We start from the raw sequence: 13,169 nt of genomic DNA, 5'->3' as shown, positions 1-13,169 counted from the left end.
TTACTTATCACCATCTTTTTTAGCCTTTCTTATGGCTGTGATTCAAGTTAAGTATCTAAACTACAAGTAGTACTAGTCAGAATAACCTTCTTAGAGTATAGTGATACTCATTATACATTCTGCTTGTTCAACAACATGAAAAACTCACATGTTGGGCTGATAACACTAGCATTTAGAAGGCATGGCATGTTGCTGTGCAATAGTTTATTCAGCTCAATGAAGACTGCAGCAGGAAACAACTCCCACATGTCAATTTCCCCACCATGTCAGTTAGCTTGACATGAGATTCTTGATGTTCTTAGGAATGAGATACACCACTTTTGTGAATGATTTGTGTCTAAGTTAGGTATGGACAACCATAAAGTAATGCCAAATAACATACATCAAAGCAAACATACAGCACCCATTGTAGTAAATGTTGAAACACTTCCCACAGCATTAGGGGGATAAGATTTTGTCAAACTTAGCAACAAAGAAAAATGCCGACATTTTTAAGAAAGAAAAACTAAGTTATGTTAAAAATCATAAATAAAGTAGACAAAATCATATAACACACTACATGGCACACAACCAACAGCAATCCAGCAGTGTACAAATTGTACTAAATATGGTACTAGTGAACTGGGTGCACACTTAGCCACAGATATATCGCACACAAAAAAAAGCACAATCTTTCTAAAATCAAGTTGGTACAACTTTCATACCATAACTGTACTGTTTTAATACATAAGAAAGAAATTTCCAAACCACTTCACAGTAAAACCATTAGCAATATAAGTGAAAAGAAACTTATACCATAGTTCTGAATAAATATGTTAATCTTTTCTACATTTATTTTAGTGCCTACAATTTCAGAAAACAATTAAGTACTTTTTAGAAAAACTTATTAGAAACTGAAAAAAAAAGAGCTTACTAATGTAGTACTTAAAAAGTATTAAAACTAATTTTGCTCCAGTGATGGCTGTGTTATCAATGCACAGAAAATAATGAATTGCATAACAACCTGTCCCATTTCTTATTTTATCAAAACTGATACTGACTTTTCAAATATTTCAAAGAATATTTTTAAGAAATCCTTACATCTAATCTACACAAATAACCCACAAACGAATGACCACACTTACCCCACGGTGGTACCTCATAGTACCATAAATAACAAAGAATTCAATAAAAATTTTATTTACTTTTTATAAATGTATATAACTTTTAAGTATACTATTTAACACCTCTTGACAACTTACTAACTGGTACATAATATACTATACAGATTTTGCGAGGAACGAGTAGATATGTTACTCTACATAAATAAAAAAAATTAACTGCCCCAGCATTTGCAGAGATAGATCAAAGGAAACAATGGTAAAACCTTTAACAAACCAGCATCACAGAATAAACAATTAATTGAAAATACACTATATTTTAAAGATAAAAAGTAGATGTGATTAAAGTACAAACTAATTAAATAAACCCATGTAATATAAGGTAAGTAGTGCATGAATAATAATTATAAAAACACAACCCAATTCAGAAGTCATTAATGAAAGATTATATATACACGTTGAACGGGATCTAGAAAATTCAGGATTTTTTTGTATTCGTCAACACAGTAACACTTTCATAAAAGAAAATCTTTGAATAGTATTTTAAATAAATTGGTAGCAAGATCTTTTAAATGGTTCAGTATTTTATTAAAAATGACAATGGAATCATAACAAAGCTCTTTCTTTTAAGCAGAAGTACTGTTACACAAAACAATTCTAATGTCTGGTTTTCTAGAGGTGTATATTGTTAATGTTTAAAAAAATAAATCACAATTCCTTTTAGCAAACATTGCACATTAATAAATATAAACAGAGGGATAAGTTAAGATTTTCAATTTTCTAATTATCGATTTGCATGTTTAATGCTTACAGGCATCCCAAACAATGACTTGTCAGCCCATTTGGATGTGAACTTCCAAGATTTTAAATAATATATTTATTTTTATAAAATATTCATGATGCTGCTCCTTTAATTACTACATCTACCATTATTCAAAAATATTAAGAAAGTTAAATTAATCATGAACCAATCTGATTAAAAAAAATCACATACTACCATACTACATACGATTCTATATGTTAAAAAAATACTTCAACAAAATATTAAATAAAATTATAAATTTTCATTTAAAATTAAATCATCTACATAAATTAAATATACACAAAATACATTTAAGACACATTAGAACTTCCTTATTGAAAAAGTCATATTTATAAAACAAAAAGTATGTCTTTTCACGACAAAAAACAAAAAAGCTTTAATTTTGTTTACAACTGAAGGATGATTTCACTAGATTTTAGACAAGAAATTGTTCTTCAGCACATTTAATCGAGAAATATATATTATACAGTAATTATACATGGCTAATTTTTTTTTTTTGCTATTTCATTTGAGAGCCATTCTAAGCCTTCATACAATCCTTCACCCCGAATTGCACATCCAGCTTGAATGAACCAACGAATATTTTGAGCCCGTTTCATATTTAATTTTTCAATTATTTCAGAAATACTCATGGCATTAGGAAGATCTTGTTTATTAGCAAAAATTAAAACAGCAACATCTTTCAGTTCTTCATCAGTTATAATATAATTCAGTTCTTCGGCAGCACTTTTAATTCGTTCTTTGTCATTAGAATCGATAACAAATATCACACCTTCTGTACCACGAAAATAATGATGCCATAATGGTCTCATTTTGCTTTGACCACCAATATCCCAAACAACAAACGATACATTTTTATACTCAACAGATTCAACATTAAAACCAATAGTTGGTATTGTAGTAACAATTTCACCTAACTTCAGTTTATAAAGTATTGTACTTTTTCCAGCACAATCTAAGCCAATCATTAACACTTTTACCTGCTTCTTACCAAAACAACGTGTAATTAAACTTGATAAAGTAAGACCCATCCTCAGATTAAGTAGCAAAAAATCATTAATTGATAAGTCATAGGCCTGAAAAGCTCATCATGAAAATCAAGATTGACATTAATCATCAATCAGTAAATCTAAATTTAACTTATCATGCAACAAAACGTTTATTACAAAATATTAAATTTGTTAGTTAAACTTTCAAAATGAGACTTGCAACACAAAACCATAGAAAGAATATTCCTTTAAAACTTATAACTTACAAAGAATTACCAATAACACCACTATTTCCGCATCTACAATGTAAAAAAGCAATTGCAAGTGAATATACCTTTGGAAACCAGTAGTAAATTTTTCTATGAAACTACCTTCTACGTTATATTACTGAACCTAACTGTAATGAACAATAATATATTTGCCGACAAGCCGATTAAGGTTAAGCGGACAGCTGATCAAATACTGAGGAACCAATTAGCACTACAATTTTCATATCAATCATGTCAATAAGAGTAATAATCAATATCACATTTTAAATTCTCTCTTCATAAAAACGTTATACCTATTCAAATTTTTGTCTTAACTGTGAATCTGCCATATGGATAAAATGAACAAATCATATCTGTGTGAAAGAATACAAAAATTACGGGTGAAAAAAACAGAGTTATTTCAGAAAATTAGTACCGATTTTATGGCAACGTATAAGCCAGTGTTAACATTTATTTCCCATAAAGCAAAGTTAGTCTTGCAAAATTTACTAGGATACCTATTCCTCAAACACAAAATACATCAGCAGCAAACTGACTGCACAGACAGTCGGTTACGTCCACGTGAAATATCAGATAGAGCTTCTGAACTAGAGTAATTTTGATAATCGTCCCAAGTACTTTCCTTTTTACTTTCCTAAATTAAAATAAAATCCGTATTGTAAAATAAATAAAAATAATAATTTAACATTTTATATAATAACATATATATATATATATATATATATATATATATATATATATAAGTGTGTGTGTGTGCGTGCGCGCGCGTGTGTGTTTACAAATATGCTAATGGATTTAATTTACGCTTTTGAATAATATTTTATGAAAGAGTAACTCTACTATTGCAAATTGTTGTTGATTATACATTAAGGATATTTATATAATGCTATGGAAGAATTTAACATATGGACTTTTACTGAGAAAAAAACAATTATACTATATGTAATATTTTTAAAAAGATATAGAAATTTTTCATCTTAAAATTAACAAACATCTATAATTTTCATCAGGTCAACAATGATTTAGTACCAAATGCCGTGCATTGCGAGATGCATTGTGGTTCTACACGTTCTTTGTGAACACGCTCTTATTATGCTTATCGAGTCATACCCAAAAATGCGATCGGTTCGGCATCTGTTCTTTGTGTAATACATTACTGGAGTTGTGATTGTGAATATTTAATAAATTATTTTATTTGTGTGTTAACGTTATTCGGTAGTCATCGACACTTCTTTCCGTTCATAATGAAGCTGGTGGATCATGTGATCCGCAGTTTTAAAGTTGCAAAAGTGTTCAGAGAAAATACAGATAAGATCAACAGCATAGACTTTTCCCCGAGTGGCGATTCTTTGATTTCCTGTAGTGAAGATGATCAGATTGTTATTTATGACTGCGAGAAGGGTACTCAGATGAGAACAGTGAACAGTAAGAAATATGGAGTAGATTTAATACATTTTACTCACGCCAAGAACACTGCTATACATAGCTCAACCAAAGTGGATGACACTATTAGATACTTGTCCCTCCACGATAATAAATATATTAGATACTTCCCAGGACATACGAAGAAAGTGGTGACGCTGTGTATCTCACCGGTTGAAGATTGTTTTCTTTCTGGTTCAATAGATAAAACTTTAAGACTATGGGATTTACGTTCCCCAAATTGTCAAGGTTTAATGCACTTATCTGGCCGCCCAGTGGCTGCTTATGATCCTGAAGGCCTAATTTTTGCTGCTGGTGTTAATTCTGAAAGCATCAAACTATATGATTTAAGGTCATTCGATAAAGGACCTTTTGTAACTTTCAAATTAGCTCAAGAAAAAGAATGTGATTGGACAGGACTTAAATTCAGCAGAGATGGTAAAACTATTCTGGTGTCAACAAATGGTTCTATTATTCGTTTAATTGATGCTTTTAATGGTCAACCCCTTCAGACGTTCACAGGTCATCTCAATAACAAAGGCATTCCTATTGAGGCATCATTCAGTCCTGACTCGCAGTTTATTTTCAGTGGTTCAACGGATGGAAGAGTACATGTCTGGAATGCGGATACAGGGTATAAAGTTTGTGTTCTTAATGCGGATCATCCAGGACCAGTTCAGTGTGTACAGTTTAATCCTAAATACATGATGCTTGCATCAGCGTGCACAAATATGGCATTTTGGCTTCCTACTGTTGAGGAGACACCTTAGGCTAACACCGGTAGGTTGATGTTCTTTACAGAATGATGCGTTAAGCATTCCAAGTAAATTTCACCCCAGTAATTAGGGTGTTTATGTATACCGCACTGAAATGTTACTTCTCTTTTTAAACAATCTGTTGTACGGTTAGGTTGATTATTCAGATTTTGATGTTTTGATTGAACTTGTTCTTAAATTGATTATGTAATCTTGTATTAAAAGTATTGATGGAAGCATTTTATTTTATAAACTATATGCTTATTATTTAGGCCCATTTTTATCTTGTTGATTATAGTGTATATTAAGGTCCTATGTGTCTGGTAATAGTTAATGTGCTAGACTCATAAATAACCTTAAAAATTACACTTTTCATTTATGGTATAAATTTGTTTTACTGAAACTTAGAAGATACTTTATGTAACTTAAACTGTTTATTTTTGCACATTTTTTAAATTTTGTAGAGTAAGTGGAAGGGATTGTGTGTTGTTCAGACCATGTTATTAATTAGAAACATCATTTTATTTTAAGTTTTTTAATCTGGTATTAAATTGAAAATAATAAGATATGTTTCTTCTATTGCCACAGGTTCCTGCTGGTTTTAAAATAAAATTGTTAAAACTACTGGGAGGGTTGGTATTAAGTCTTTATTATATTGTATATGTGTATGTAAAGTGGTTTTTCAGTTAAAAATTTGTTTTAGAAGATTTTTAAATTGAAACTTAAATAAGAAAGTTAATATTCTTGAAATTTTGCACTTGACATTTGTTTATTATGATTGTTACAAATAATTTATTTTAAAAAGCATATGTGTAGCTCATTATATAAGCTCCATTTTGTTCTTTCAAAAATCAGTTACATAGATTATTTAATAAAAATAAATGTGTTGTGCCATGCTCCCTAATTAATTGTTTTAATCTAATCTTTACTCTTAATTGTTGAAAGAATACCTTTATTTCCTTGTTTATATCAAGGTTAATAAATAAAATTTTATTGCATACAACTCCTGTGATTTCATTAATTTTTAATAAGGTATTTTGTATTACTTTTAAACACCAATCTCTGCAGTGATATTTTTTTGTTTATTTTTAAAATTAAGTCTTTGTACCCAATATAACCACAGTTTTTCCCCATATGCCATGAAAACAATAAAGTTCACTTTTAATAATTTATAAGTAAACATATCAGATTAAAAAAGTATCTTCTTAATGTGATTTTAACAACATGCTTAATTCTCTTTATGTGAGAATTTTTTTTTTATGCAATGCAATATTTTTTGGACAGGATTGGATGTAATTCTAATTTTAGTCCCTCAGTGATTTTATTTGTCTTTGTTCTGGTGTATTATTCAGAAATTAAAAGTTAATTAGGCATGTAGATTTTTTGATGTTTCTAATTAATTAACGTAGAAAAATATACTGAACTTTAACTTGGGAAATTTTAATATGCTAGTCTGTAATGTTTGTTACTCTTCCATTTTTTAATATAGTTATTAATGTTACTAAATTTAGGATTATATTTGTTTACCGCTTCAGTATTTATTAAATGTGGGTTCATTTCATTGACAATTGGCATTAACAATTTATTTTAGACTGACTTTATGATTGTATAAAACCTCCTTTTGATTGATAAATTAATGTTAGATTGTGATAAATACATTCAAGTGAGATTGATAATAATTATCTTAAAATATTATGAAATTTTTTAAAAACACCTTATAAATTACAATTAAATTATCAGTTAATATTATGTAACAGTTGAGAATACCAGTAATTGTATTTATAACTACTCTAGTTTGTGATTTGTGAGTTATAATGCTGACTTTGGTTTAGTATCAAGTGTAAATATGTAGCGTAGCAATGTTTTTAAATAGTTAAATTATCTTTAAAAATAAATTTTAAGATTTAACATAAGGCTGCAGTTCCTTTTTTGTGTAATTTATAATAAATAATGTAGTTTGATAATGGACAGTGGTAATTTAGAATTTAAATTTTTAAGGTTTATAGAACAGTGTAAGAGTAACATAAAGTATACAAAGTTAGTGATACATTTTCACTTTTTAAACATTTTGACTGATTATAAATTGAAAAATGATTGGTTTTGATTTTGAAACTCTTGCAAGGTAAGTTTATTAATAGATTCAGTTTGTTGACTTAATGAACATCTTTTGCTACATTAAATAAATGGATATGTACAATACTTTTATTGGTTTAGTATTCAAATTTGCTATTACTGTTTTTTTTTTGTTTTTTTTTTAACTTTTCTTTTTAATGAAGTCATTTTACTAATTGGCATTTGTGATAATTTATTAATTTATTTTTTTTATACAATTGTTTTTTCATATTAAAATTAACCAGCGATTAAAAAAATATTATAATTCACTTCGTTTAATTGTATTTTTTGAAACTGTACAAAATAACCCTCATTTAATATTTTAATAGTAATTATATATTTAAATTAATTTTTTTTTCTGGTCTAATATTATTTTTAATTGGTTGATTCAGTATCATTGTCATTTTTCTTCTTTTCTCTGTACCTCATTAGTTATGGTCTTAGAGTTGCGTTTATTTATAAATTTCTGTTTCCATTAATATTAAGAAATAGTCATTAATTTTTTGTAAAAATTTCACTTCTGATTTCAAAAGTTGGGCTTTTAATTAGTTACTTTGTAGAGTTTAAAGACTTGATTTTTATTCAAATATTGGTAAAACTTTTACCAATACATTGTATAATTAAAAGAATAATGTTAATAGTACCGTAAAATGTACATAATTCATCACCTTAGGGTCATTGATGTTAACAAAAAAAAGTTTCTGTTGTCTGAAATTCACAGATAATGATATATGTTAAAAAACTAATTTATAATCTTGCAAAAAATATTATATAGGTTATTTATTTTTACAGAAATATAATGATCTTTTTTCCTTTCAACTGAACAAAAAATATCAGTACTGATAAATAAAATAAATTGGCAAGCATTAAAAAAAAGTAAATTTTAACAAATTTAATAATGACTTTAGTAGTTGCAAAATCTGATACATGCATAAAACTTTTTTTCAGGCAGACAAAAAACATGTATCTTAAAATTATAATAGTTTCAAATTTCACTTTTGAACACCATTTTGGAACTTAGCCATAGATCATCACATTGAATATGTTGATTAAAAAATGAATAGTTTTAAAATTATTCTTGTTTTTTATTTGGATGTATCTGGTCTTGAATCTAACTAATTGAACATATTTGAATCTAAATTTTAAAATGATTGCATGAAACTTGATTTAATAATCAATAACCATAAATAGATTACAAAAAAATAAAGAATAGCGTATTGAACAACAAAAACTAAGATAAATATAATTAGAATTAATAAAAAAATGACATTTGAAAATTGCATAAAGAATAGAAATAGTCAAAATAGTGAAAATAACAATACATTCTTTAATGACATAAAATTAGACCACTAAATCTTCAATGTCTTCCGTATTTTCACATGCCTCTTTGATGTTAACATCTCTCTGAAGAATGCCTTGTTTTATTTGCAGTTTCATTTTCTGCCAAGTTTTTATAAAATGTTGAACAGTTGCAATGTCTTCCAGTCATCTCCAAAATGGTTTTAAGCAGTTTTGTGACATCCTTACATCCATTTTTACAAACAGATCTGAATTTACCTGTATTAGAAGCATAATGTAACTCATTTAATTGAAACATTATCTTTCTTTACGTTTCTTTTAAAATAAACTTTTTTCAGTGGTTTAAAATGAAAATGCCACTTACGACTTATGAATTTCATTGATTTCTTTTTTCCAGTTGTACACTTTATCACTTAAATTGACTGCAGTTCCATGTTTTCAAAAGATTTTTACATAATATTTGTTTGTAAGATAGTATCTTTGATTATTAATGTCCTTTTCGGTCCAGGAGAATACACAATCCGGTGGTAAAAACAAATGGTCCACAAGAGGGAAAAAGTATTCCACTGTTGTAATGTTGCAGTTACATAATTTAATAACTAGACTGATATGATACCCGTAAGAGTTATAATTTGGCCTTCACAGCGATCTGATACCAGGTGAAGTACTGTAACATATTCAGGAATGTGGAGGTTTAATAAACAGTTTTGTTCACTTGTAATTTCATTGGAATTTCTTTAGTATTTGCTGTTATTCCAGCAGTAAATGAAAACATTGTTTTTGGTTTGAGGAGCTCTAGTGTGACCTACCACCACTGTTAAATTGTTGATTTAAATCGCCTTGAGCAATAGGTGTTCTGATCACCTAACATTAGATAGGACCTGGTTTTTTTTTGGCAATCAAAGGAAAGTGTTATAAGGTTCTCACAATTTTCTTGCAGTAAATTGAAAAATTTTTAGCTTTTAAAGAATGAGTTCTCTTTTCTTAAATAAAATTTTTCTTTTCTTTTGAGTCTTGTGTTCTTTCTTTTAAAGAAAGACTAGTTGAATATTCATCTGTTCTGGTAGATCCAAAGCCAGTATTAAATTTTGTTCTGAAAATGTGACAGAAGTATGAATATTTTACTTTTTTATCTGAATCTGCAGTTTTCAGCATTGTACATTCGCTTCACACCTTTTTAATATTTAGGTCAGAACTTAAGTACATAAGTCTATTGCTTTGAATTTTTTAATACTTATGACCACATTTTGTTTCATGTCATACATTTTTAACTTACAGCCCCCTCCACTACATTCAGTAGGCATCAGTCCAGATCACTGTGCCTACTGACTACTCCCTTAATTCTATAAAATAAAACAATCTTGGTTTATTTTAGAGTCTTTTATTTCCTACAGAATAAAATTTCTGGTGAATGTTTTTTCTGCTCTTGGGTTGTTATTTTACAGTTCTTGTTGGCTGTTTTCCTTTTGTGCTGGCATGTAATAGGTTTTGACAGGCCAGTGGAACAATAGTTTCAAAAGAAAAAAGGTTCTGTATGAAAAATAAATTGTTAAAATAATTGGTTACATATTGATGTTAAACCCATTTGAATTGAATATACTAATTTATTGTAAGTTTTACAAATAACCTTGCTTACCTAGACTTTCTTGCAACAACTCTTCATTACACCATCTTTTTTTTAATGTTTTTCCAGTGATAAATAACATTTGGAAAACATTACACTACACAATTGTGTATAAAGTAACTGATAATATTATTACTTGTTCAGTTATTTCTATAACACAGGCAATTACACGAAACACTTTGTAATTCAGACCAATAAACTATGCAATGAAAGCTTTATCCTCAAAACATATTGCCACTGGCAACAGGATCACAAGCTAGTGACAATTGATTTATCTGTTTTGAAAATAATATTGTTGTGTTGCTGTCTTTGCTACTTACTAAACCTCAAATTTGAGACATGAATTTTAATGCTCTGTAACTGATTTTGAAACTACAGCATAGTAAAATATGCATTATACTTCCTAATGGAAAATTAAAAAAAATTATTTCTGAAAAAAGTGGATGTATCAGTTTTGGAGCTACACGACTCTCTTTTATTTTTTTATTTTTTAGTTATTTATCAGTTTTTAAAAAAAAACTTTTTCTGTTTCTATGTCAGGGTGGCAGCTATGACATTTTACAATTAACTTAATTAGTTTGGCATTTTGTTTTTCATGCTGTCCAATTCATTTCATATACTTCCCTATACATTCCATCATTTCCTGGTCAAAACTTATACCTTCCTCAGCCTTCTTCAGTAATGTGTTTTGATTTTGAATGAATGGTATGTCTTCATTTTGAAATAACAGTTTAGTTTCACATAACATTTTGAATCTAGTGTTCAGGGTCCTTGCAAATCAATTTTATTAAACTTTCATTGTTTTGATGTGTTTTCACTATCAGGTAATACTCTGAAATATTTCTTTTTATTACAAAATCAAATCGTTGTTTTCATTAAACATACATGCCCTTCCTTAAAAATAATTTAACTTTATTCTTGTATTGGCCTTTATTAACCTCAACGGTTAATTTTGCTACACAAGTGTTAACAGTAAAAGAATGATAAAAATTAAATTACATATATAAAAGTACACGTAAATGACCGATGAATTAGATAAATTCTGCTGTACCTGAAACATAGTAATTTTGAATCATTACATCAAATGCTTACAAGTTTTATTTATCAATTAAAATGCAGTACAAATAGTAATTACAAAATAATATAACAGCAATAAAGTAATTAAAAAGTAATACAATACACAAATTACTGTTTTTGGAAGCAATTAAAATATTCATAATACTTTTAATTATTTATTTTTAATTCAAGCTTTATTATTCAGCCAACAAAAAAAAAGGCTGTAGCATTGAATTGTTCTTATAGCTTTGAACTACAACATTACATATAAAAATTAAGTACTTATCCGTCAAGATTTTATTTTTCATGATATATACAGTGAAATCTCTATAACTACTGTACAAGTAAGATATTGTATACCATATTACCATTTTTATGTTTATGTAAGTATATAAGGCTAACCACTATTTATCAAATTTTAACAAAAGAATATCTACAGAAAACAGAAGTGAAAATAAATTTAATTTTACATAATGAATATAACAAAAAATTACATAAGGATATTATTTTTATGCAGAAAAAAGATCTAATTGATGTGATCTTTTTGTCAAACATTGTGACATCATATTGAACAAAGTGCATTTAACGATTTTAATGTCCTAAAATTTTTTACTTTTTTAAAATGTTTAGCATTTGTTAATTAGTGATCTGAAGTCAATTTTTCCATGAATGCTTTGGAAATGTAATCATGTAAGTCATGTGAATAAGCCATGCATTGATGTCATAAAATTACTCTTTTGTTTTGGCAAATTTTGTTGCTAACTAATCTGAAATAGATATGTACTTTAATATTATTTTAATAATATTCAATGCATTTATTTAACACAGCAGTGTCAATTTTTTCAGTTGTAGCAATCTATGTGTGATTCTGTTTTAAAGTATTTGTTTTTCTTTTTTTAAGTATAATTTCTTCATTTTCCTTCAGTTTTCAAAAATAGGAGGGGGTTTACACCAAACCATGTAATATGGGTTTTTCTTGACAAATTTTTTAATTTTTTACTCTTCAGAAGATTGAAACTGTTTTTAAAAAAATGATATTAAGCCCTTCTTGATTTATAAATACATAAACATGTAAATTTTCCTGATTGCTAAAATTAAGCACATTTTAATCCCAGTATTTGCCACAGAAGTATAACTTTGTATATATTTTCTGAAAGCTTCAAATATATCCTTTAAGTAGAAAAAGTTTAAGTATTTAAAAACATAGAAATTAGAGCATTTATACTAATTTTTCACACAAATATATAAAGAGATTGAATAAAAATTTACTTTATCAAGACTGTTCATATTTTTTAGCAGCATCTTTGTGGTTCATACTTTTATCATTTATTAAATGATGTTAATTGCAATGTAATTTGTAAAAAGGCAACAAACTTATACTCTACATGTATTCAAACAGTCTTAAAGTAAATCATTGTAATTTAAAGCAGCAGATTAAATAACAGTTAAATACTAAAATACTAATACATTATTGTACTGAAAAAATACTAAAACACTAATACAGTATTGTACTGAAAATCACTATTGAACTGTTAATAAAGCAACTGAGACTTAAAATATTGAAGCTGTTTGAGGTTTGCCATACTGGATTACATACAAAGAAAATCTTGTTGGAAGTTACAGTATTGTTTAAGTTCAAAAATAGCAGTTTCATTTTACTGTTTCAAAAATAGAATGTTTAAAAATTACAGGACAGAGTTTACTAGCTGGTCAATTAGTA

General features: G+C 27.7%; 2 protein-coding genes and 1 pseudogene across 7 annotated transcripts in view; 1 reads left to right on the top strand and 2 right to left on the bottom strand.

The window, feature by feature from the left end:
- The window catches only part of AlaRS (alanine--tRNA ligase, cytoplasmic), a 75,963-nt gene extending 72,200 nt beyond the window's left edge, over nucleotides 1-3,763 (bottom strand). The window contains exon 1 of one of the 6 annotated variants that reach the window (XM_075355642.1): nucleotides 3,679-3,763. The gene's annotated coding sequence lies outside the window, so the exon portion shown is untranslated. Of the gene's footprint in view, nucleotides 1-3,178; nucleotides 3,448-3,474 lie in introns of those variants that run through there. The other 5 variants (XM_075355644.1, XM_075355638.1, XM_075355639.1 and 2 more) reach the window with 5 other exon arrangements.
- LOC142318953 (ADP-ribosylation factor 4 pseudogene) lies at nucleotides 2,273-3,159 on the bottom strand (annotated as a pseudogene).
- A 510-nt stretch (nucleotides 3,764-4,273) lies between the features above and the next one.
- On the top strand, nucleotides 4,274-7,322 carry Wdr82 (WD repeat domain 82). The gene has a single exon (XM_075355637.1). It carries the CDS (start codon nucleotides 4,426-4,428, stop codon nucleotides 5,371-5,373), a length of 948 nt encoding a protein of 315 aa, XP_075211752.1. The 5' UTR covers nucleotides 4,274-4,425; the 3' UTR covers nucleotides 5,374-7,322.
- Nucleotides 7,323-13,169: the final 5,847 nt, after the last annotated feature.

Source organism: Lycorma delicatula, chromosome 2, assembly GCF_047948215.1.
Source record: "Lycorma delicatula isolate Av1 chromosome 2, ASM4794821v1, whole genome shotgun sequence".
NCBI lineage: Eukaryota > Metazoa > Arthropoda > Insecta > Hemiptera > Fulgoridae > Lycorma > Lycorma delicatula.
This window is presented reverse-complemented; position numbering and strand designations above follow the sequence as displayed.